We start from the raw sequence: 22,804 nt of genomic DNA on the forward strand, positions 1-22,804 counted from the left end.
AATTTTTGAAGGAGATACTTAAGACACTGAAGTAACTTATTCTCACTATTATAACTTTTTACTAGAGTGAAGTTTTCTGGTTGCTGAGTTTATGGCATTATGAATGCATATGATATTTCCATTAAATGGACATCTGAGGTTCATTCCAACTTAGGAAATAAAATGAAACTACTTACCGCTTCACAGCTCTTGCTATAAAGTCATCACTAGAATTTAGAGTTGGATCTTGAGGATTTAAATGAAGGCGACATTGGACTTCTCTGGAGGTTATAACATCAATTAGCACTAAGAAAGAACAGAATATAAGTATTTCAAAATAAACATTTTTATAAACATTGAAAACAATTCTTTCATTTTGATTCTTCAAGAGAGGTAAGACTGAAGTCAATGGGAAGGGGCTTGCAGCAATGCTCTTGCATAAGACTTGCTTTTTCCTAATATGCTTAAATCAGAAATAGTAGAAGTTACAATTTATTAACTAACTGCAGGCCAAGACAGAATAGGATTTGAGTATTTGCATTCACTTTGTTTTATGCTGAATACAGAACACTTCTTAGTAAGCAGTTTATACACAAGTGCTACTTCATGTTTTTCATGGGTTGCACACCATTGAGAGTAGCCCTTGGAAGGTATTTGTAACTGAGAAGTGTAGTGCAAGAGCCTAGATAGAACCAAGTACCTTGTCAGCCCAATAAAGAGGACAGTATCAATTATTCCACACATACCACAGGCTAAATTCTCTTTCACAGGATGAAGGAAAAAGACAGAAAAGCTGGTGTTCTTGTGTGGTACCACTTCAAAGTAAAGCAGTTCTGAATCATCTAGAAATAAAATTACTATTTAGTGATATCCACCCATTGAACCTGGACTCTGGCTGAATCACATACCAGAATTTAAAGAATACTGATACAGTAGAATCTAATTATTCATTACTTTGGCAACTTAGTTTATGCTTATAGAAGTGTCAGGCCTAGGAGTTGTTTTTTTAAATATTCAACAGAGTGTAATACTGGAATTAAGGATTTTTTTATCATTTAAAATACTCCGCAAGTAATGACAATTTTGGCAAGGGAGCAGTAAATCTGTTAACACCCTGCTTAGAAGCTAGTTTCTTGCTAATACTCTGCCGTTACTTTCAACCACATGATTTACCTTCATTTATATGCTTCTCAGAGACACAGGTGCTAATAAGGCTGTTATATGCCACTTGATGTCGAAGAATTTCTATTACACCGGGCACACACTTCGGATGGCTAAATGGGATTTTACTGATGAAGGCTCCTGCTAAATCTGATTTTTCTGAGCCCTTGTTTATGAAGTAACAGTGCTTTGGGCAATCTGGAAGAGACTGAACAAGTATGGTGATATTTCAAGCACTGAAAACAAGAAAGTGAAGCTTGATGTTATCAGGCAACTGCACAATCTGACAGCAAAAATAATTTTGGAAGGTAAGACTTCTAGCATGTCCGTCGTGTCTGTCTGCATTTCAGTAGAAATATAATCCTTAGAGGAAGGTAAAAGGTCCACTCTCCCAAATGCATCCAAATTAGGCAAATATACCCAGAGCCAAGTGGTCAGGTGTTCAAGTGCCACCAATTCTTCCAACTACTCTTCAGAGCCTTGTAGGCTATAGAAATGTTAACAACCAAGATCTTCTCTCAGAAGAATACCATAGTATTGCTGCTTGATGGTTGTACAAATAGGATAGCAGTTTTGTCTGAAATCTCTTCAGGGTGTCATATGGTGTTCCTCCCTCTATCACTAGTGCTTTCTTTGGAGGAGCATGTTTGGCTAGAATATCTCCCGATGATTCATTTGAAGAGGAGGAAAAGAGGAGACAGTAAGAAAAATTTGCCACCTGTCCATGTTGACAGTGATTCTATGACAAAATTAGAAGTGCAATATTGTGTTATCTACTTCAGGATGCCAAATGGGAACTGTCACCTTAAGAACAGGGCAGGGCAGTTAATTAGCAGGGTCTACATTAAGAAAAGCTGAAGAGCAGAATAAAAGAGCTTTTCCTCGTGTGATCATGGAGCAAAAGGCTTCCCCTACATTCCTTTCATGGTTAGAATTCAATTTAGTAATTTATTTCTAGAAATAAAATCTTTAAACTCAGAAGCAAAACAATCTCCCAGCAAGTACTAATATTTTAGGGAATTGCTGAAGAGTTACAGAGCCTTTCTACATGTATCTAGTAGAAATGAAAAATTCATCCCATCTTATGGGTTTTACAGAGAAGAGCTTAGCTAAACCATATTTTAGCATGGTGTAAACTTGCTGCTACCTTCTGTACCACCACCTCAAATTCCAAGACCTATGTAGCTAATAGGTGTTGCTAACACTGCTAGTAGAAGAGAAAGAAGTGCCCTATTCTTTTGTTTTGAATGAATTGCAAAATTAATGTTTCCTAGCAAAAAAAAAAAAAGATATTTGAAGTGTGTCTTGTAGTTGCCCTGTATGTAAGTCTGGCAGAAAGCATCTTAGCCACCATTTTCTATTCTAAAACTTCTCCTCTACATCTAATGTAGCCTAAATTAAAAATTGTTAATAAAACAGTTACTAAAAGGGAAGCCATCTACGGTTAAACAACCATGGCTCTAGATAGTAATTGACATCGCTGTTGTAACACTTTACGCTTTTCTTCCTGTCAGTCCCTTTAAAAGGAATCAGTATTCCTAGTGTTACCTAATCAACAAAACTTTTTTGTTAAAACAGCGTGATATGCGATGTGACATGCAGCATGATAAAGACCTTCAAAAATCTAGGTAAGTACCATCTTGCTTCTCACACCAGCCAATAAGTTTCCTTCTTTTTAAGGCATTAATGATAAAGTTCTGAGCAATTTTTAGAAAAGTAAATATTTGGGTTACACACTAATTAGTACGACTTCAGCAGCCATGCACACAGTGTTTCATTAATGAGGATGAGAAGCGCACTTACTTGAAAGGGTCTAATATTGCTTCGTAAATAACTTGAACTATTTCCTAAAGACTATTTAAATACTGTTGGGATTCTGGGAAGTCTGTGTTGCTTGCTTATGGGGAAATGTAATTCAGTATATATCTTGCACAAGGGCAGAGTGTGTGTCAAATGCACATTATACTCACCACAAAGAAACAGGATTTTTGTGTAGACAAGTCTTCACTGCATTTTTCTTTAAGGGTAGACTGAACAATCAGATCATATAGAGGAGCTAGTTTCAAGCCAGTAATCTGAATTCCTGAAACCAGGTGATTTGTTTTTATTAGCGTTTAGGTTATGACTGTACATGAAAGCTAATATTAAAAACAAAACCAATGTTTTGAAAAGACAAAAACAATCTCCTTTCTTATTCCCTTTTTTACTAATGGGAATTTGAGGTAGAGTGTTTAACAGCTTTGCCTGTAATTGTCATATCTTTCTTAGAACTTTTGTGTTTTGCACTGGTTGCTAAAATGTTACACTTGGGTTGATAGAACAGAACACATTCTGCCCCAGAAACGAGTTTTTCCTCTTACACCATTAACACAGGGAAATAAAAAGCAAATAAGACATGCATAGTCACAGAAGTACTTAGTCTTAAAAACAATTATAACATGCCTGTGAGCCTCTGTATCTCTTCAATACTGGATGAGGACATAGGAATAGGCTGGTGAAACTTCAGCACAAAAAAAGCTGGCAAATCCATGCTGAATTCATCAGTCAGTGGCAAAAAAGCAGGGTTACTGGGGGGAAAAAAAGTCAGAATGAAAGCTTGTTACAGGAATTGACATAACAAGGACTCTTAGTGCAAGGCCACTGTCAGATCCCTAGTAGTTTACTACATTCCATGCTTTGTCTTGAAAAAAGTCTTCCTTTATAAACGCAACTATAGCCTTTAACATTTTAAAACAAGGTTAATAATAAGACTAGCAGAAAGGAAAAGAGAGCCACCAGAAACTGAGGAACAGTGCACAAGGGTGTTTGCTATAAATTGTTCTATAGTGATTTATTTTGGAGAATTACTTCAGACTTTCCCTCCAGCCTAACAGTGAAGTAGAGAGAGATAAGGTGTCAGTATCCATGGTGGGATGACAAACTATTTTGTATAGTTAAGGTGTAATATCACTCAATATATGCTTTATTTACTCTGAAACCATGCAGGAGTTGCTTGTTGAATACTAGGAAGTTAAATAATATTGTTCCAGTGGCTCCTTCCGGCTTCAAATCTATGAATAAATCCATAGTTCAATGCAATTGACACAGTTAAATATGAACACAATAATTTTGAAGTCTGTTTGGGAAAACTGTAAAAGCCACAGGTTACAGAGGGTGTTGGTATAGAGCATAATGTCATCAGTAAAAATGAGCTTCTTGTTTTAGCAGAGGCTAAATGTAAATTATGCTGAGGTTAATGCCAATGACTTCTAAGTCCGTTTCTGTATTGAGAAGTGTCCAGAGCCTCACCTGTCCTCTTCAGCTTTAGAATCTACAAGCAGTGGAGAAAGAGGAAGTTTGTGGAGCGTATCTGTGCCTTCAATAGTTACAACTGTTTTTATTCCACATACCTGGGAACCTGAGGGAGAAAGAGAACTGCATTGTTTTCCTCCTGTCAGTGTAAATTAATCCTATGCATACAAAACACACAATGGTAAGGTCTTTTAAAAGTCAGGTCCAACTGACAGCCACAATGGCTTGGGCAGCAAGGAGAAGCCTGCATAGACCACACCCAAAACACCAAAGTTGCCCAATGGTGATAGCAGCAATAGCTGCTTTTGGGACATGCCATGAAACAGATCAAGAAACCACCAGTCATTTTCATGCTGGCTAGGCAGTTATTTTGTTTGATGTCACTCTCACTTCAAATTAGGTCAAAAGCCAAGATATGGGAAAGTAGTTTCCTGATGTATGTTATAATTGTGCTAAAGTTCATCACATAAATCACTCTGCTAAACTAGAATTTTAAATCTTATTTCTGAGTTTCATTAATGAACTTCGCTTAACGAAACAGGTAGCGCTGAAAAAGTTATCACGTTAGTTATTTCTACTTTTCTAGCTTTACCAGGATTTAGTTCTGCTTCCAAAACTTGATAGGGAGAAATGTAAAATTCAATGTTCATAGGAGTTCCTGAGGAATTAAAAAAAAAAAGGTTACTATACATGTCAATAGAGGAAATATGCTAGGCATCTGGACACAAAGAGGAAAAAACCCAAGAGCAGTGTAGATGCGCAGAAGGGGATTCCTCGTAAGAGTACATCTCTAATTACAGTATACGTTCAAATCACAGCATTTTCTTAGTCCGCATTTAACAGCTAAACCCTCAGTGTATAAAGTCATCAGACATCTTTGAAAAGGCTAGATTAAGTTTCTGTCTCTTGCACAATAACCTGTTGTTCAGCCTTTAAAAAAAAACTAGCTGAACTGCTATCCTTCAGTGACTAGTCTGAAATAGAAGGGAAAGTTGTGGTAGTTGCATAAGGGACACTCACATCAAGCTGTGCAATAGGATAGCAGTAGCATGTATTAGAGGTACTTTTATGAACTATCACACGTTAACGGTTAAAGCACACTTCTGACAGTGTAGATGAACCAAAAAACCTTACCAACTGACTGTATTTGCCTTTTAGGCAGCATGACTATTATCTCAGCTACTACCGCTGTCATCTCATGGTTACTCCCAAACTGTGGTTTCCCACATAACCTCAGAATATTGCTGGTTTTGCTTTTCGGCTGCTGCAAAGTCAATGTTGCAGCAGCTGATAAACGACCTGGCCTCTTTGTATTTTCTCCTTCTGTGTATCTCTACACTATCTGAGAATACAGACACAGTAAGTCCCTACAGCATGTTTTATTTATAATAGAGGATCTTTACTGTAAACAAAGATCAACTCAGTAGGGTTTTTAATTACAATTCATTGAATCCAGGAAGAAAGAAAAGAAAAAAAAAAATCACCTCCAGTTCTTGGCACCAGGTGTCCTACTTTTCCGTGAAGTACTTCAGTAACTCTGTTTACATCCTGTGTTCTAGTTCAAAACACATCTTGATTAGTGTTTCCCGAGTTGCAGTGCTAGCTAGGCTAACGTAAAGGATAATTTGCACCCTTAATCAAAGGGAGACAATGCTTTCTTGGAAGTAGGTTGTGTCTCCATTTGTTATGACAGCTTCCAAAACATCATCATTCCACTCATGCATCACTCCTAGGACTTGGGCTTCCAGTTTCAACCCTGTATCTGAGCTGTTTCATGCTGCAATTTGATGTGCTCTTTACCAGCAATGAAGAGGGACAAAAAATATTGGAGTGGCAGGTTGAGCAAGGAGTGAGGAAGTAACCTGGATAAACTCAACCAACCAATCTCTAACCTCAGATGTGATCGTACAGCTGAATACATACAGCCATACAATCACATAACTGTGTATTAAAACTCTGCAGTGCATTAACTTATATCATAGGTGGGACAAATAATCTATTTAACTCATAAATAATATTTACTGAGATGTCAGTGATCAGCAAGGATATAGTATATTTATTTGTTCATGGAGTTGGTATGCTTCATAAGGGAACACTGTAGAAAAATAAGCCAAGAGTGTGTTTCACATTACAGAAGGCCATGCTTGCTGAGAGTACTTAATGGGCAAGATATCAGAAAAGATGCTTCAAAAATGCAGAAGGAAAGCACTGACCTCAACTCTGATTTTCTGAAAAGAATGAAAATCATTGTACAACTACCAGGGGGTTTAGGAAAATCCATTCCCCATCTGTCTGTAACCCTACTCTTCGAAGGGAGAAATGAGAAAAGGAAGGATAGGAGGAAAGTTAGCATTCACTACTCCTGATCTAAAACCTGAGCACAAAGTGAGTTACCCAAACAGCAGGACCCCTGAAAGGTATATTTTACTTCTGCCACAGGGAGATTTAAACATGACTGCTGGCTTTCAGATGCACTGTTTGCTCCTAGTGGGTGGTCACATGTGCACACACCCAAGCTCTGCAACCAACCAGTTTCCCAGCAAGTCTCTTAGATAAAGCACAGGAGTTCAGTAGATCGTCTTGTTTGACATGCCTGGGGTTGGCAAACTGCAGAAAGGCTTCAAGCTTTCCAGTGGGAGAAAACTCATTAGCCTTCCACATCCTGCTCTATAATTAGATCAGTTAACTTGTTTTTTAGTGAAATGAAGGGGTGGGAGTGGAGGGAAAGGGAGGAAGAGGTAGCCTTCAAGTTACCTGTCTAGAAGAGACATTGAATAAAGATCTTTTTCAAGGGCCTGCAAAGCAAAGTATCCCTTAGCTTTAATTTCGCTAGGAGAAAGAGAAGACAAATTATTATTTTTGTAAGTGAACAAAAGCTAGGCTATGAATTTTAAGTTTTTCAAGTAAAAATAAGTTGCAACCTGTTTCCTGGAATTTGATACAGATTTGACAGGTCTTCTAGAATCTTTCCAAAGGCATCGTAGTTCTTCATCCTACCAAAAAGAAACAATTGCTATCATGCTACTAAATGAGATGGATAATAAGTCTTTTATATTTAACTTGCTAGAAAAAGCACCGTTTCAGAGTGCCACAGGCCCCCTCCTTATCAGATCTGGCAAGTAGCAGTACTGCTTTTAAAGAAGATAGCAGGAAATGTGAATCCTTGGCTCTGCTGCAAAAAGCAATGTAATTATAGCTGACACTGGTTAAACACACACTACTGAAAGCAATAGATGTGCACGATACACAAATTTGACAGCTCATCAGCTGCAAAGCACTTTTCCTAATGTTCCAATAGAGCTAGTCACGTAGTAACACTTCCCTAATACAATGCACTTGTACATGGTTCTTTTCATCAAAATATCAGGGAGTATATGAATATTGCACTTCACAGCACCCTGTGAGAGAAACAGATCTTAAATACAATTGATAGATACATCAATCAAAAAAAGAACAGGGGACAAGTGGCTTGTGTAAGTTTGTGAAGGAATGGTTCAGACTGCTCAAAACCCTGAATTCCCGCAGATTCTGATAGCCTGGAGGTCTGCTCAGACTAACCCACCAGGTATTTACTCACCTGCTTAAGTGGATTTTACAAGCCTTACTAAACTCTCTAGTGCTGCAGTCACACAGAGAAAACACGAGTACTCAAGAAAACACACCTTCCCCTTCCATGCAGATGCGGCTGCAATGTGGATCAGCAGAGACCAAATAAGCCTGCCTGGACTTTAACACTGGGACAAATCCTTTACAAACAGAAACCTAAACAAGTTGCTCAGCTTTTCCATGGCTCTTTCCAACTGGACTAGTGGTGAAGCAGGGAAAACGGAGGGAAGCAGGCATGCAGGTACAGGCACAGACACAGCACCAGCCTCTGGATTAGCTGGCTGGTTCATCATGATTTTTGTTACTTTGAGACTCACAGGAAACATTACGCATACAACACCCTTACAACCAAATAAAATACTACACCAAGAGGTGTAGAAGTGATACTTGCACTTCATGCCAAATCCTAACAAAAACAGGAGGGCAGACAAGTAGTACCAACAGTGCCAATGGTAACTATATGCCATCGCTCAGAGCCAAACTGCTGGCAGTTAACATCACTGGGAGTCAAAAACCTAGGAAAATGCAAGACATAGCTGTTTACACCCATAAAGATAATATAACTTGAATTCTGAGGAAAGAGAGGGCTGGAAAAACTGATGGTGCATTCAAGTCCACATAGAAGAGAGATTAAATATGCAAGGTCAATGATTATTCTTTTTCTCTTTACTTTCCCTCTCAACTGTTCTGCCAAGTTATTTAAGTAAGAATCCTATTTCTTAAATATACTCATTATTAGTAAAACGTGGAACCTTGATCATGTTGGCTGGAGAACTTCTAAATGGACTTTTAAGGTGGTGGCCTGACCTGGAACAACAACTATTCATACAGAACAAACTGTGGTAATAAAAAAAATTAAAAATAAAAAAAAAAAATATATATAGTGCCCTACTGCTACATGACAAAATTAAAGTAACATCTCCTTCTATGCATTTGCAAAGAAAAACAGGGCAGGTGATATCATCTTGCTTTCATTGCTGTGACAGAAGCCTGAAGGACATGTAGTTAAGACATTTGCATAAGGACAATACAAAGACTATTTAGTATTTTATGGAAGGAGAAGGGGAAAAGTAATATCTGGTTTGGATCTGTAAATCTGCCAGTGCTGAATTGTCATCATCAGTCCATTTCCAGAATTACAGGTCCAAGTAGTTCTACAATTCTTGCAATCAACACGAATGCCAGTATTCAAAGGCTGTGTTCAACTGGCAGCTAGAGCCTCACTCCATTGAAGCAGATGCAATTTAGCTGTTTTCAGTGGAATGACTTGAGAAATAAGTAATGCCTGGAGTATCTTTTCATATTTATATTTGTTTCAGTTTTAGCCTTGAATTTACAAATTGGAAGTGGGTAATAGCAGTTACAACAACCACCAACCTTCAATATGGAGCACTGGAACCAACATCCCACATAAAATAAAATCCCCAAAGGTGTCAGTTCTTCTGTTGTTTTCTGGATTCATATTATTGTTTCCTGATTCTTGCTTTTTTCTTTTTTCTTTTTTTTTCTTCAGTTCTTACACTGAAACCATCCTAGCCTTGACTTCTCCACAACACTCAGAGAAACACAAGACTCAGGAATTCCTTTCCATTCAACAAGAGACTCTGCACATGATTCTTTACCTTAGATGCTGCACCAAGTCATCACAAACCTACAGGAATAAGAAAGAGGAGTTTCATGTTTCTTACCATACTTTGTGAAACATCTCTTAAAAGCATGTCATTGGTAATGATAAGATTGTTTCCCATGACTTTTGATTAGCTGAATGGTTAGCTTAAAAAAAAAACACCAAAAAAAACAAAAAAACACCAACCAACAAAAACTAGACTAACATTACAATAGTTAAAACATGATATTAATATAATAATTAGAAGAACAAAGTCTCTGTGGAAGAGGATAAAATTAACAGAAATAATTTGTTGATAAATTCTTTCCAGAAAAAAAAAAAAATTGCACTTTGCCAGTTTTTCTTTTATTGGCAGTTACTGTGCTAAAATTCTCTGGATATGCATTTTCATCCTAATAATATTGTCCAGCACTCACTGTGCTGTGATCAACAGTCCTGTGCTGGTTAAACAGAACAACTTGAAATTCCTGGGCTGACTGCAACTGAAAAAAAGGGACTAAATTAACTCCAAATTATTATAATGCTTTGGATACTTACTGATAAAAATCAGAGTTTATGCTCCCCCCCCCACCCCGCAACAGCTTGCTGTTACATCTTTGATCTGAAGGATTGTCTGTGACACTGAACAACTGCAGAACATGGTATGTGAACTGCAGAGTGATATTTTGCCAATCTTTTAATGAGAAATTTTGCAAGAAAAACATCCCCTTTAGCTGGAATACACATACTCCTAAAGAAGGCAGAAGGAAGAACAGAATCTCTGGTAACAGCTCCAAGACATCCTTTGGGATTGCACTACACCTTGGCAGGAAAATATCTTAAGAGCCTGTTATTTACTGTATATTGATAACATCGAAGTATGACAACACAAATATTTATGAAAGGTACTATAAAACTCTTGGCAGGTGGGCATGTCACCTGCGTTTTACCTTAACATTTAGCACTACAGTGCTTAATATCTGTAACAGGGTTGTAAGTCTAGGTGAGACAGTCAGGTGCCTAAAAAGGTAGCTAGTGTCATGCACAGGCTGGCAGGTGTGACAAGACCAAGAGGAAGCCAAAGACTTTCTGACATGGCAGCTGGAGGCCAGGTGGGAGACTACAGGGAAGTGAGAGACAGAGAAAATTGACTTTACCACAGGAGCTTCTCCAAGGTGAGCCAACTTTACATCCACCACCTTTCCATCCTTCTCCAGCTGAACTTCTACATAAAACATGTTCGACGTTATATAGCAGACAGTCCCACTGGGGCTAACATGAGCATTAAGCCTGAGGAGAGGGAAAGAGAAAAAGAAAAAAAAAAAAAACAAAAACGAAAAAAACCCACACTTGTATATCTAAAATTTCTGTCACATGAAGAAAGGAAATGAGTATAGTTTACTTGGTCGTGGGAAGAGACACCAGGGATGCTTCAAAAATAACTCTTCCTTGGCTCGGCTATTGAAAACTATCCAACCAGGCAATACATTTGTGCTCTGCTCTTTGCATTACTATGTTGTTTTGCTGAAATCTATTTACCTCAGTCTGTAGCTTTGGGACCTAGGCATGCATGCCCTCTCTTCACCCAACAACCTCCTCCACAAAGGGCTAATCAAAATAGGCAGTTACACCTGTTCCAAGTAATACACTCCATTAGAACACAGAGCTAAAAAAAGTATTGTTGATGAGCCATCCAGATGGTATTCCTCAGTGGACTTGGGGCCATGCTTGCTCATTTGCATTTATTCGTAAACAAACTTACCCTTTTTGTTTGGATAAAGATTCCAATCTGTTCATCACAGAAAACAAAGATTTAGCTGCAAAAAAAACAGAAATGTTATTTAATCAGGCTGCAATGATCAAGAAGTAGAACTAGTATTATCCTTCTTTAAAGCGTATGATTTAGGTAATGAGAAAATAGTATCTCTTGCATGACTTCTTGTTATTAATGACAACTATTACCCTATGATTAACGAGTGCTGTGCTGGGTAGAGCTCATTCTCAGACTTAGAGAATTAGCTATAGCCTGAAGGCTTAGCCCAAAGATGAGTCACAAGTCTCTTGTGTTATATCCACCTCTGTGTTTGTACTTTTGACCTCTTTGTGCAGAACATCACCAGTAGAGAAGGAAGGGTAGTTTCCATAGAATATTAAAAAAATACCCTTTGAGTTATCTGACAGCTTGTTACCATTTAATGTCCTCTGTATCTTCTCCATGCAACAACGCAACGGATCATCTGGAGCATTACTGACAGGCCGTGGCTTATCCTAGCACATTTGTGAAAACAAGAGACAGAGAAAGACTACTTAAATTATTAGCCAAAAAGGAGTATCACTGCATGCGAGACACAGAATGCCAATGCCCGGTACAACAAAACACTACTTATTTCTTTTTGTCAAACATAGAGGTGACCTATGATTGTAGCTGTCTCTAAAGTGGCAGCACTGAATGGGTTCATGAAGACCCTATTGTGCAGTAATTATATATCAGAGGCCTTTGGACCAAGGAGCGGCTTTCCATTCCCTTTTCTTTTGAGCTGAACACAAGCTGTGTCAGCCAATTTCACTGTGATACTAGAGATCAGCTAAGAAAATACTTAGACTTTTATTTTAGGAGGAATCTGCCTGAGTGAAAACGAGAGATCAGTAAGCACCACTTGTGTGCTTGGTTAGACTCAGGGTGCAAGTTCCAGCTGAAGATATTAACTTAAGTAGCAAGCAAACTCTCCCAGCTTCTCTTCTAGCTCTTGTCTGAAAAATTCTCATACTTCACACTTCAATTCACACAGAACATTCGCTGCTGAAAAGTTTTCACTCAGGACATTGTTTTCAGAGTAAGGCTTTAGTTAAGCATTAATAAAAAGAAGCATGGAAACAAATGTAACTTTTTATACTAAGCTCGCAGCAGTTATGCTAATCTGCTTTTTACAAAGATGATTCTTAAATATAATTAGTACTGGAAGGGTGGGAGACATGGAACGACTTAAGGTATATCACTGCAGGAGAGAGTCTAGATAGCAGGTTTCAGGCCAGTTTCTGAAAAACAGTCTTTTCTCTCATTCCTATGGGCAAGAAATTGCCTTTACAGACTATGAATATGTTAATTATAATGAATGGAAAATAACCTAAAGTATTAAGACAATCGGTGCTAATTCCTGAAGAGTTAAAATAATGCAAGAAACAACCTCTAAAGTGTTAAAATAATGCAGGAAGCTCTTTTATCCACTGTTGTAAGAAAAATCAGGAGCCAGGTTATAATAGGCACCAGCTTTGGGGGTTTTGGGGGTGTGGGTTTTTTGGGGGTTTGGGGAGGGGGTTGGGTTTTTTTTGTTTTTTGGGTTTTTTTAAGTCAAGCAGTTTTTGAACCATCTTGACAAGCTGCTCTTACACCATATATCCTCTCACCTAATCTGCGATTCTTACCATGCAAAAATGGACAAGTTTCAGAGTTTCAGTCCATGGTTTTTGTTGGTATTTTAAATGCAACTGTTCCATTAAAGCATTTGTAGAAGTAGTTTGTGCAGCACCTGAAAAACATGTCAAAATATTCTAAATATAACAGCATGTATTTACATTGGCAACCAGAAAAGTTGGAGGAGGAAAAATATAAAAACTTGATAAGGTCATAGGTGTTATGCTTCCAAAGAGGAGGCAGAAAAAAATTTAGTAGACTTTTGCATACAAATATCTAATTTTTATAAGACTTCTGACAGAAAAAGGGCAGGCAAGTATTCTCAATATTGAATACAGAGATGCAGCCTGATCTTCAGCTTGTTAAACAACTAGGCTTTCTTTACCTATGCACAATCTCATATCTGTATTGTTAATACATACCAAGGCTTTGCCATGGGTTTTAGGCACCCAGATTTCTACACCCACCTAGAGCTCATTAGAGCTAACTTTGATTAGAGAGAAAAAAATCAGAGATAATTTTTTATGATGGGGGTGGTGAGGCACTGGAGCAGATTGCCCAGAGAGGTGGTACATGCCCCATCCCTGGAAGTGTTCAAGGCCAGCTGGATGGGGCTTTGAGCAACACGATCTAGTGGAAGATATCCCTGCTCATTGCAGGGGGGTTGGACTAGATGACCTTTAAAGGTGTCCTGGTTTCAGCTGGGATAGAGTTAACTGCCTTCCTAGTAGCTGGTACAGTGCTATGTTTTGAGTTCAGTATGTGAAGAATGTTGATAACACTGATGTTTTCAGTTGTTGCTCAGTAGTGTTTAGACTATAGTCAAGGATTTTTCAGCTTCTCATGCCCAGCCAGGGCACCTGACCCAAACTGGCCAACGGTGTATTCCATACCATGTGACGTCCCATCTAGTTTAGGAACTGGGAAGGGGGGGCAAGGGAATCGCGGCTCGGGGACTGGCTGGGTGTCGGTCGGCGGGTGGTGAGCAATTGCCCTGCGCATCATTTGTACATTCCAATCCTTTTATTACTACTGTTGTCATTTTATTAGTGTTATCATTATCATTATTAGTTTCTTCTTTTCTGTTCTATTAAACCGTTCTTATCTCAACCCAGGAGTTTTACTTCTTTTCCTGATTTTCTCCCCCATCCCACTGGATGGGGGGGAGTGAGTGAGCAGCTGCATGGTGCTTAGTTGCTGGCTGGGGTTAAACCACGACAAAAGGTCCCTTCCAACCCAAACTATTCTACGATTTTGCAGAGAGATAATCTCAATGCAGAGTTGTGACTACTTTTTTTTTTTTCTCATTGGGATAGCAAGGAAGGAGAACGGGGCCAGAAGGAACATTTTCAGTCCATCATCAGTCTACTTCTAAATATTCTTTCTGGCCTTCCACAGAATCCAGAGGCTCAAAGAAAGTTTTTTGCTGGGATGTGGTACACCCATAACCACTAATTTCATCAGGAATAAGCCTGGAGTAAACTTCTTAATACATCAGCCTGAGACAGGCAGGAAGTCTCCACACTGATTAATAAGAGGAAATTGCATCCATGCCACCAATTCTGCTCTGCCTCTTAGGACCAGAAGAAACATTGCAAAGTGCTTCTTTGACCTAGAGGGCACAACAGCCACAGAGAATTGTCCTCTGTGACCTAGCAGTACTGCAAGGGGGGGAGCGAGACAGACTAAGAGAGGGACTGCTATACCCTTTGCATACACCAAGCAGGTATGCTGAGTGGGGACTGGCAACATCTTCCTCCTGCTGGGAGGATGAGAGAGCAGAAACCACATTCTCCTATAAAGCAGGCCACCTCCACCAGCTGGACAAACAGAAAGCAGTGGACCCCAACCAGCTCTTGCAAGCAACCCTACTGAGGAACATGCCCCCACTAACGTTCCCACTCACCCACACCTTGATGCCTACAGGAGGGCTGCAGCCCACCCCATACCTCCATCTGCAATCACACCACAAGAAACCAGGGCTCCTATTTGTAGCACCTGCACCACAGCACCCACAGGTGCTGTACAAGGCAGAAGGCTTACTCCTCACAAAACTGGTCCCCAGGGGTTGGCGTTTGAACTTGAGAAGCTTGATAAACACAGCAACATCACCTTTCAACTCTGCTAATTTTCAGAAGGAGTGAAGCACCCTGTCAGCCATGCTCTTCCACATCTAAGTCCTAAGGAGAAGGCATAATGTCTGTCCTCACCTTTTCAGAAGGTGTAGTATTGTCAGGAAAAGGCTGAATTTAACTGAGAAAGGCAGGAGGAGGTATGGTAGCAACAATCACTCAGCAAAACAGGGAAGCACTCCACAAGGGAGCTTTTAGTCTAGTTCAGGGGTGGATTGGGGGGGGTGGGTGTGGAAAGACACTATAGCTATCTATAATGTTTGCACTGTATTTGTGCATCCTTTTGTGGCCACCTCGTATTGTTAGTCTCCTTGTACATAGGAATCAGTGCACGATGGCAGTATGAGCTTCAAGGTTTAATCCTGGACCTCTGTATAGGCACTAGCTTGAAACTCAGTCACCAGGGAATGCCAGGTCTACAGCAAAAAGAGCATGTCTCCTACATAAACCCTGTGTGGCAGCGTTTCAAGATGTCTTACAGTATACTTTCTGTTTTCAGCTGTCACCAGTCATGCTGCAGTGCCTGAAACAGTCTCATAACATGTAAAGAAGATGATCTTGGACTTGTATGCAGGTACATGAGCAGAAAGGAAATAGTCCGGTGGCCTCACTAAGATTACAGAAAAAACTATGTGTGAACCTAGGAATCCCAGGAGAAGTACAAAGTATGTGCCAAAAAGTGATATTTGTCTCCAAACAGACAGGTATCAAGCATATAACTTAGGGAAAGTCAGTGCAGCTGGAAGAGTTAAATATGTTTGCTTTTCAGCTTTTACAAAGGAGGTGAAAGGTGATCAAGGAAATTGATGATGTAATTCCACACTTACGGTAGATCACACTTCCCTAAAATTATTATCTTGGTTTATGCTATTAAATATTCATTTGTTTTTAAAACTGACATTAGAAGTGACTATAGGTATTACAATGAGCTTTAGCTGTGTGTTGGTGCATCCACTTAAAAACATTTTTTCAGCATTTCTAGAGAGGCATTTTAGCTTGGATTTGCTTGAACAATGTATTGAAATGTTTTCTGGTGGGCAAGAACATGTACTATGGCACATGTAAGGTAAGTAGGTTGCCTCAGTCCAGATCACGTGAATGGATGTGTGCATATATGACATACCACATCTTGGTAGTGTTTAATATTTTTGTGGTGATTTTCATAAAAGTTTGCCCTGATCCAGAGCTCATTGGAGTCTCTGTGACCTTGATACTGACTCCAGTGGTTTGATCATGTCCTGAATAAGCAAAAAAGTAAAATATTTGCTGACCCTCTTGAAGAGAACACTTCCAAAATAATGGAGGGATACATGCCACTGCTTACCTTGTCTACACAATAGCTGTTCTGCAAATAAACAGAGGACTTGAAGTTTAAGTAGTCACAGTCCAGCATGGCTGATAAGCCTAAAATTCACTTTAATTTTTAAACAAAATAACCTTTTCCATTGTGCTCCAGTGTATGTATGTATGTATGTATGTAGATGAATTTGCATCATTTTTCTGCAATATAGTGCCAGGTTTTCATAACAAATATTCCAAGACAAGTAGTAGCCTTCATATCTACATAAAATTGTAACATTGGTGAAGATCATACATGAGAAACAGCAGCTTAGGCTTTGTCAGAAAGCTCCTCGGATCAAGGTGTTGTTCCAGTATTCAGAACTGTCGTATCAAATTAACACACTCAAGAGAAGAGTTAAGAGTGCTGAATAATTAAAAATGTTCTAATTATAGCATCTCAGGCATATTAGATACACAAATGTTTACCTGGGTCAGTTCATGAAAAAAAAAAGCAACTACCCAAGCGTTATCATTAGTGTAAAAGGTAATAGGAATTACCACATGAATCCTGCATGCCTACCTGCTCTAGATCACTCTCTTTGTCTGTTCAGCAAAAACTGCTGCTGAAAGAAACTTTCATGTGCACAGTTACAAAATAAGTTGTCCCCAGACAAAAAAATCTTTTCTTACTCTCAAATAATTTGAGGTTATCTTATCTCCTTTTAAAGGGTTAAAACTGGTATGCTTCTTTAGGGACCTTTTGAGAAATTCATTATTATTACCACTTTGTTTACTTTTGTAATGGTTTTCTGCATCTTGCTAAATTTCTGACTCCATAACATGCTTTACAATGCACGCCCTGGGAACATTGTGATTCATATGAAAATAACATTTGTAATTTCATACTTCTTGCATTTCTGATGTTTTTTCCATTTCATTGAATGGCACTTTGTTTTTCTGAGAAAGCGTCAATGTATTTTCCATTCATATTCTTGCATGAATTCAAGTAAACTATTTGTTTCAGTGCAAATACTCTAGACTTAATACAGAACAAGGGAAAACTTTGCATACTGTTGATACATTTTAATGACAGCAGTTTGGAAAAGATTCCAGGAATTCCATATTCAATGCAACATTGGTGTATTTTTTTGTTTCTGGTTTCTTTTTGGGGGCTGGAGGTTGCTTTTTTCTATTAATCTTACACCCAGTCTTGATCTTTTTTCATCTAAAGAATAAAAATAAAAATAAATCACCAGCAATATCTTTACTGGCCTGCTTCCAGCACTTTCTTGAAATTGCATCTTTCCAGAAACCCTCAGCTGAACTGTTGATCAGAGAAAACAGCAACTACATAACAGCCCACAGTAAGTCTAAATACAGAATTGAGGCCTGGGGCAGTCAGTGAAAACCAGTGGTTCCAGTTAGGACTGCAGGATGCGCAAGAGGTGTTGCTGTGATTATCTGAGTTGATACCTGGTCAGGAGATCAGAGGTAATACTGTGTTCTTTCACAAAGTGCCATGGGATTTTAGAGTGATCAGCAGTGATAGAGCTATAAAATGGGCATGTAACTGGTACGTGAATCAGTGTTTATAAAAAATGGTGAGCATTCAAACAATTCCTTTATGTAACCTAGGTGCTCTTCTATCTAAGGTAGGTTAAACCCAGTGCTGCTTAGCTTTTATGAATCATAGCTTAGTCTGATACAGACTATAGTTTATGGCTTTACAACCCATAAATACTACAATATGTTTTGTCATCTTTCCTTCACTCTACATCTTCTCCACAGTTATGGAGTGTAAATACTTTGTTCCTGAGAGTAACATCAGAATGTTGGTGTCTGCATTTTATTTCACTACAGCCATATAGACTGAACCAGTTTTACTTCACGACTTACTGAATAGCACTTCTGGCACTGTAATCTGAGGCACTTAACAATGGCAGGCTTTGACTGTTTCCTACTCCTTCACTGAAGGTGATTAAAATCCTTCAAAGCCAAAGGCTGTTTAGACAGACATCAAAAAAATGGTTCGTAGCAAATAGACAGGGATGTAGAAATGCATTGACACTGACAGGGCATATCTTTTCCTCAGAGCATAGTCAAGATACAGCTAACATTTGATTTCTCCTTGACATTAGTATTATAATCTCCAAGTAGTTCTTGTCTAAGTCTTTTCCCAAAGGTACTAGAGACGTGCAACCATGATTTAAATCACCTCATGAATGGGAGGGCTGGCTTCACACGTGCACATTTCCTTTTTACAAGGTTTCATAGGACACTATAACTGATGTTCATAACTGAACATTTGTTGCTTATCCTACATCTCTCATCTTTCTAAGACTCTTCTGATCATTTTTGTAACTAAAATCAGGTGTTGCACCATCATTCATGTTCTTTACTGACATCAGTCAGCTGAAATCAATGGAACCCATAACTTAAGAGCTGCAACAGCTCTACTTCAAGGTAGAAATAAAGTGAATACAGCTGGAACATAATCTGCAGAATTAGTAATAACCATAATATGTTGAATGTCCACATCGAAAATGTTACTGTTAGAAGGGGGGAAAGAATGGGAGCCAAGAGTTAGCTGAGGAACTGAAAATCATGATGAGCATTGAGGAGGTAACTGAGGTAGAGAAGAGGTGAAATAGAGGAAGAGAATAATTGTGTTTAAAGGAGATTTCCACCTGTATGTCTCAAAGTTAACCACACAGGAGGGCAGTTTAATTATCTTATTTTTCCAGATTGGGAAACAGAGAGATGGGGAGAGGAAGTGACTCCTGAAGCTGGCCACAGCCAGAGAACTAGAAACCAAACCAGAGTTTACCTGACTTCACTATAGCACATCCCCACCAGAAGTAAGAAGGAAACCTTCAAAGAAAAAGAAAGAGATGGGGAAAGAGACTGGAGCAACACAAGAGGAAAGGCTGTAAAAAGACATGTAAAAACTATGAAGTAAGTGTGAAACCATATAAAGTGTGAAAAACAGGAGTAATAGAAAAGGAAGGACATTGAAAGCAGAAAAGGTATAAAAAGGAAAAGATGAGAGAAATAATTATATAAACAACTCTAAGATTAGAAAAAATATTTTTACAATTTTTTTGTGTTATTTTCATGACAGAAAAGTGAAGTGTCTTCAGGTCTACTTTGAGCTATTTTAAACATATATTGGTTTGGAGATGATTGTTAGGCTTAAGTGCTCTGACTGAATATATATCAGGATATGGGTTATATAACATGCAGACTAAAAAAAGAAACAGCACACAGTGGCAAATACTGATTTCAGTAAAATAGTATGTGGGAAGGACATATTTTTCAGGAAAGACAATACCATAAAGGAGCTCAATCCCAACAAACGCCAGTTAAAGATGTTACATCAGTGTCATGTAGACAGGTACTCCCTATAAACTACATATTTTACATTCTTCTATATTGGTTAAGCAATTTGATACTGCTTTTCATATCTTATAAAACCAAAACTAATTAAACTATGAAAACTTTTTATAAATACATGCAATAAACATTGTATTATACATTTTAGTGCCTGTATATATTTAGACACTTGGTAATTTTTTAACTATGTTCCTAATAATGTTTTTGTCTATTCTAATGTCTCACAAACCAACTGTACTGTAACCCTCAAATCTCAGATTTCCAGATTCCTAGTCACCTACTAGAATGATGTAATCTCTCCTAGCTCTGTTGAATGACAAGATGAATGACTGCAAACTCATCATTACTCTTGGATTCATTGTTATTCAAGTCACTTCACTGCACTTTCTCTATAGGCACAAAGCATTTGGGGATGGATTATCTTTTCAAAACGGTAAGAAAGCTATGAGTGCTAAGCACCATGACTAGCTCAGATGGAGTACTGAGAATAATGTCATTTGGACAGCTAAGAGCTAAGCAAATGCAACTATCATCCCAATAGTTTATTACAGTAATCCCACTATCTTGTTTTTAGGGAGCATGAATCTGTTTGCAAGTGTAGGGGGACACCTGTGACAGGTTTGGAGGCAGTCACAGATGATGGGAAGCTCCTCCGTCAGCTGACAGATTAAGATGTCTTTGCATTGAGCAAGAGTAGTAGGAGCAACAGCCCACACAACCTTTGTGTGTGTGTGTTGATTTGTGGTGTTCAATATCTGGACTGGACTGCTTCATTTTGAGAATAGCTTATGTTTATCTATGCACATCACAAAAATACTCCCTGAGTTGTATGTGCTGCAAAAGCATAGAGAAAGAAAGACTATTCCTGCCTTGTAGAGCTTAACTTCTAACTATAAAAGGCAGGTGAAAGCTAGGATGGGAAACAGACAGACAGTGGACTGGCCAGGATCAGAGCAGATTAGTGATACTGTAAGAGTATGTCGTGGTTTAACTCCAGCCAGCAACTAAGCACCACGCAGCTGCTTGCTTGCTCCCTCCTGGTGGGATGGGGGAGAGAATCGAAAGGGTAAAAGTGAGAAAACTCATGGGTTGAGATAAAGACAGTTTAATAGATAAAGCAAAAGCCGCGTGCAGAAGCAAAGCAAAATAAGGAATTCATTCACTACTTCCCATCAGCAGGCAGGTGTTCAGCCATCTCCAGGAAAGCAGGGCTCCGCTCCTTCACACGTAACAGTTACTTTGGAAGACAAACACCATCAATGTAAATGTCCCCCCCTTCCTTCTTCTTCCCCCCAGCTTTAGATGCTGAGTGTGATGTCATATGGTCTGGAATATCCCTTTGGTCAGTGGGGGTCAGCTGTCCCAGCTGTGTCCCCTCCCAACTCCTTGTGCCCCCCCAGCCTCCTCGCTGGTGGAGTGGGGTGAGGAGCAGAAAAGGCCTTGACGCTGTGTAAGCACTGCTCAGCAGTAACAAAAACATCCCTGTGTTATCAGCACTGTTTTCAGCACAAATCCAAAACATAGCCCTATACCAGCTACTATGAAGAAAATTAACTCTATCCCAGCCAAAAGCACCACAGAGTAGAATTAAGATTACCTGAATCCCAATCCAGTAGGCTGTCCCCTAAAACCTGGAGTTGTACTGCTTAACAGCAGGCACCAAAATAAGCTTTGTCACGTCAGATTCTCCTGCTAGTTTTTTGAGAGAAACAGGCATACTCAGAAGGAGATTCAGTCCCCCAATACATGCAGCACCCTCTCAAGGCAGCCATTGCTCTCTGTTGTGTAAAGTGGGAGCTACATACCAAGCCTGCACTTGGGCATACCAGTTAAATACCTCAAGTGTAGTATGTCCCTAAAACCTGACCATCCCTTACATACACACAGAAGCACACAAAGTTACAAACTTGGAAAGTATGAGTATGTTGATAATTAGCCAAGCAACAGTTTACCATATTCTTCACTCATTGTTACTTATGATTTCTCACAACTGGTACAAACTGGAGGCAGGTGAAAGCTTCTAGCTCTTTCCTTTTGTTGGGGGGGTGATTCTCCCCAGAATACATGGTGCATTTGAGCTGGGTGGTTTCTTTCCTTCAGTCCTGCTACTTAGAAACTCCATTAAATCACAAATACATTTCATGCATTTTTATGCGTTGGTAATAAAACGTTGTCTAATAAATTCTAATACAGTTGTGCCACCAGCATAAAAGAGAAGAAATTACCCATAATACTAGGAAATCCTACCTCCCTGTATTGATTTCAGTTCTGCAATACTTCACAACACAAAGGCCTGCACACCCACAGACCCAGCAGATGCCAGGCTAATCAATTCTGGGCTGAAATAGGGGGGTGCCCTCAAAAACCGGGAAGTGGTTTTGTTCCCTTTCTATTTCATCCCTTACAAAAATGAAGTCTTTCTCACCCTGGATGATTTATTGAGATCTAGAAGGAGGAATAGAAGTTTTATGCGTGGTAAGGTGATTTTCCAAAGAACGTGGTTCATTCATTCATGTCAACAGAAATTTAAGATAAAATTACAGTGTTAAATTATGCATACTTTAGATACATATTGTGTGCTGTAAAATGTGTGCTAAAGTAAGGGAACAAGTATTTTTGTTCCCTGGGAAAGGAAGTTGTACATCAGTGTTTCTCCCAAAGATTCAGACGTGTTTTGTCTGACATGTCCACCTTATCTTTAGCTTTTTAAAATAAATAAAATTCTTGTCAGTATCAGTTGATTTCTTAATTGTATTATGGTACATAATGCAAATACTACTAGGACACAATTAATTACAACTCTCCTTAATTACACTTTGTAATTTTTCTCTGCAAGTATTTTATGTGCAGAGCAGTACTGGCACATATGCTAATACATAACAAAGGACAATCTCTACATACATCCTTAGGGCCACGTTGCAAATGTCTACTATGCTGTCTATA

The 22,804-nt window shown here is 38.9% G+C and overlaps 1 protein-coding gene across 1 annotated transcript in view; it reads right to left on the minus strand.

Moving 5' to 3' along the window:
* Window positions 1-100: 100 nt before the first annotated feature.
* Window positions 101-22,804, minus strand: part of LOC142037574 (mediator of RNA polymerase II transcription subunit 1-like) — a 34,694-nt gene continuing 11,990 nt past the window's right edge. Inside the window, exons 2-16 of the mRNA XM_075042029.1 lie at window positions 13,067-13,170; window positions 11,833-11,911; window positions 11,406-11,460; window positions 10,801-10,933; window positions 9,660-9,688; window positions 7,353-7,424; window positions 7,186-7,260; window positions 5,916-5,986; window positions 5,024-5,089; window positions 4,429-4,537; window positions 3,583-3,707; window positions 3,111-3,223; window positions 1,153-1,348; window positions 726-821; window positions 101-285 (exon numbers count right to left, since the gene is read on the minus strand). Coding sequence (XP_074898130.1) covers window positions 173-285; window positions 726-821; window positions 1,153-1,348; window positions 3,111-3,223; window positions 3,583-3,707; window positions 4,429-4,537; window positions 5,024-5,089; window positions 5,916-5,986; window positions 7,186-7,260; window positions 7,353-7,424; window positions 9,660-9,688; window positions 10,801-10,933; window positions 11,406-11,460; window positions 11,833-11,911; window positions 13,067-13,170 — 1,436 coding nt within the window. The 3' untranslated portion in view covers window positions 101-172. The remainder of the gene's footprint in view (window positions 286-725; window positions 822-1,152; window positions 1,349-3,110; window positions 3,224-3,582; window positions 3,708-4,428; window positions 4,538-5,023; window positions 5,090-5,915; window positions 5,987-7,185; window positions 7,261-7,352; window positions 7,425-9,659; window positions 9,689-10,800; window positions 10,934-11,405; window positions 11,461-11,832; window positions 11,912-13,066; window positions 13,171-22,804) is intronic.

The sequence above is a fragment of the Buteo buteo genome, chromosome 2, assembly GCF_964188355.1.
Source record: "Buteo buteo chromosome 2, bButBut1.hap1.1, whole genome shotgun sequence".
In the NCBI taxonomy this organism is placed as follows: domain Eukaryota; kingdom Metazoa; phylum Chordata; class Aves; order Accipitriformes; family Accipitridae; genus Buteo; species Buteo buteo.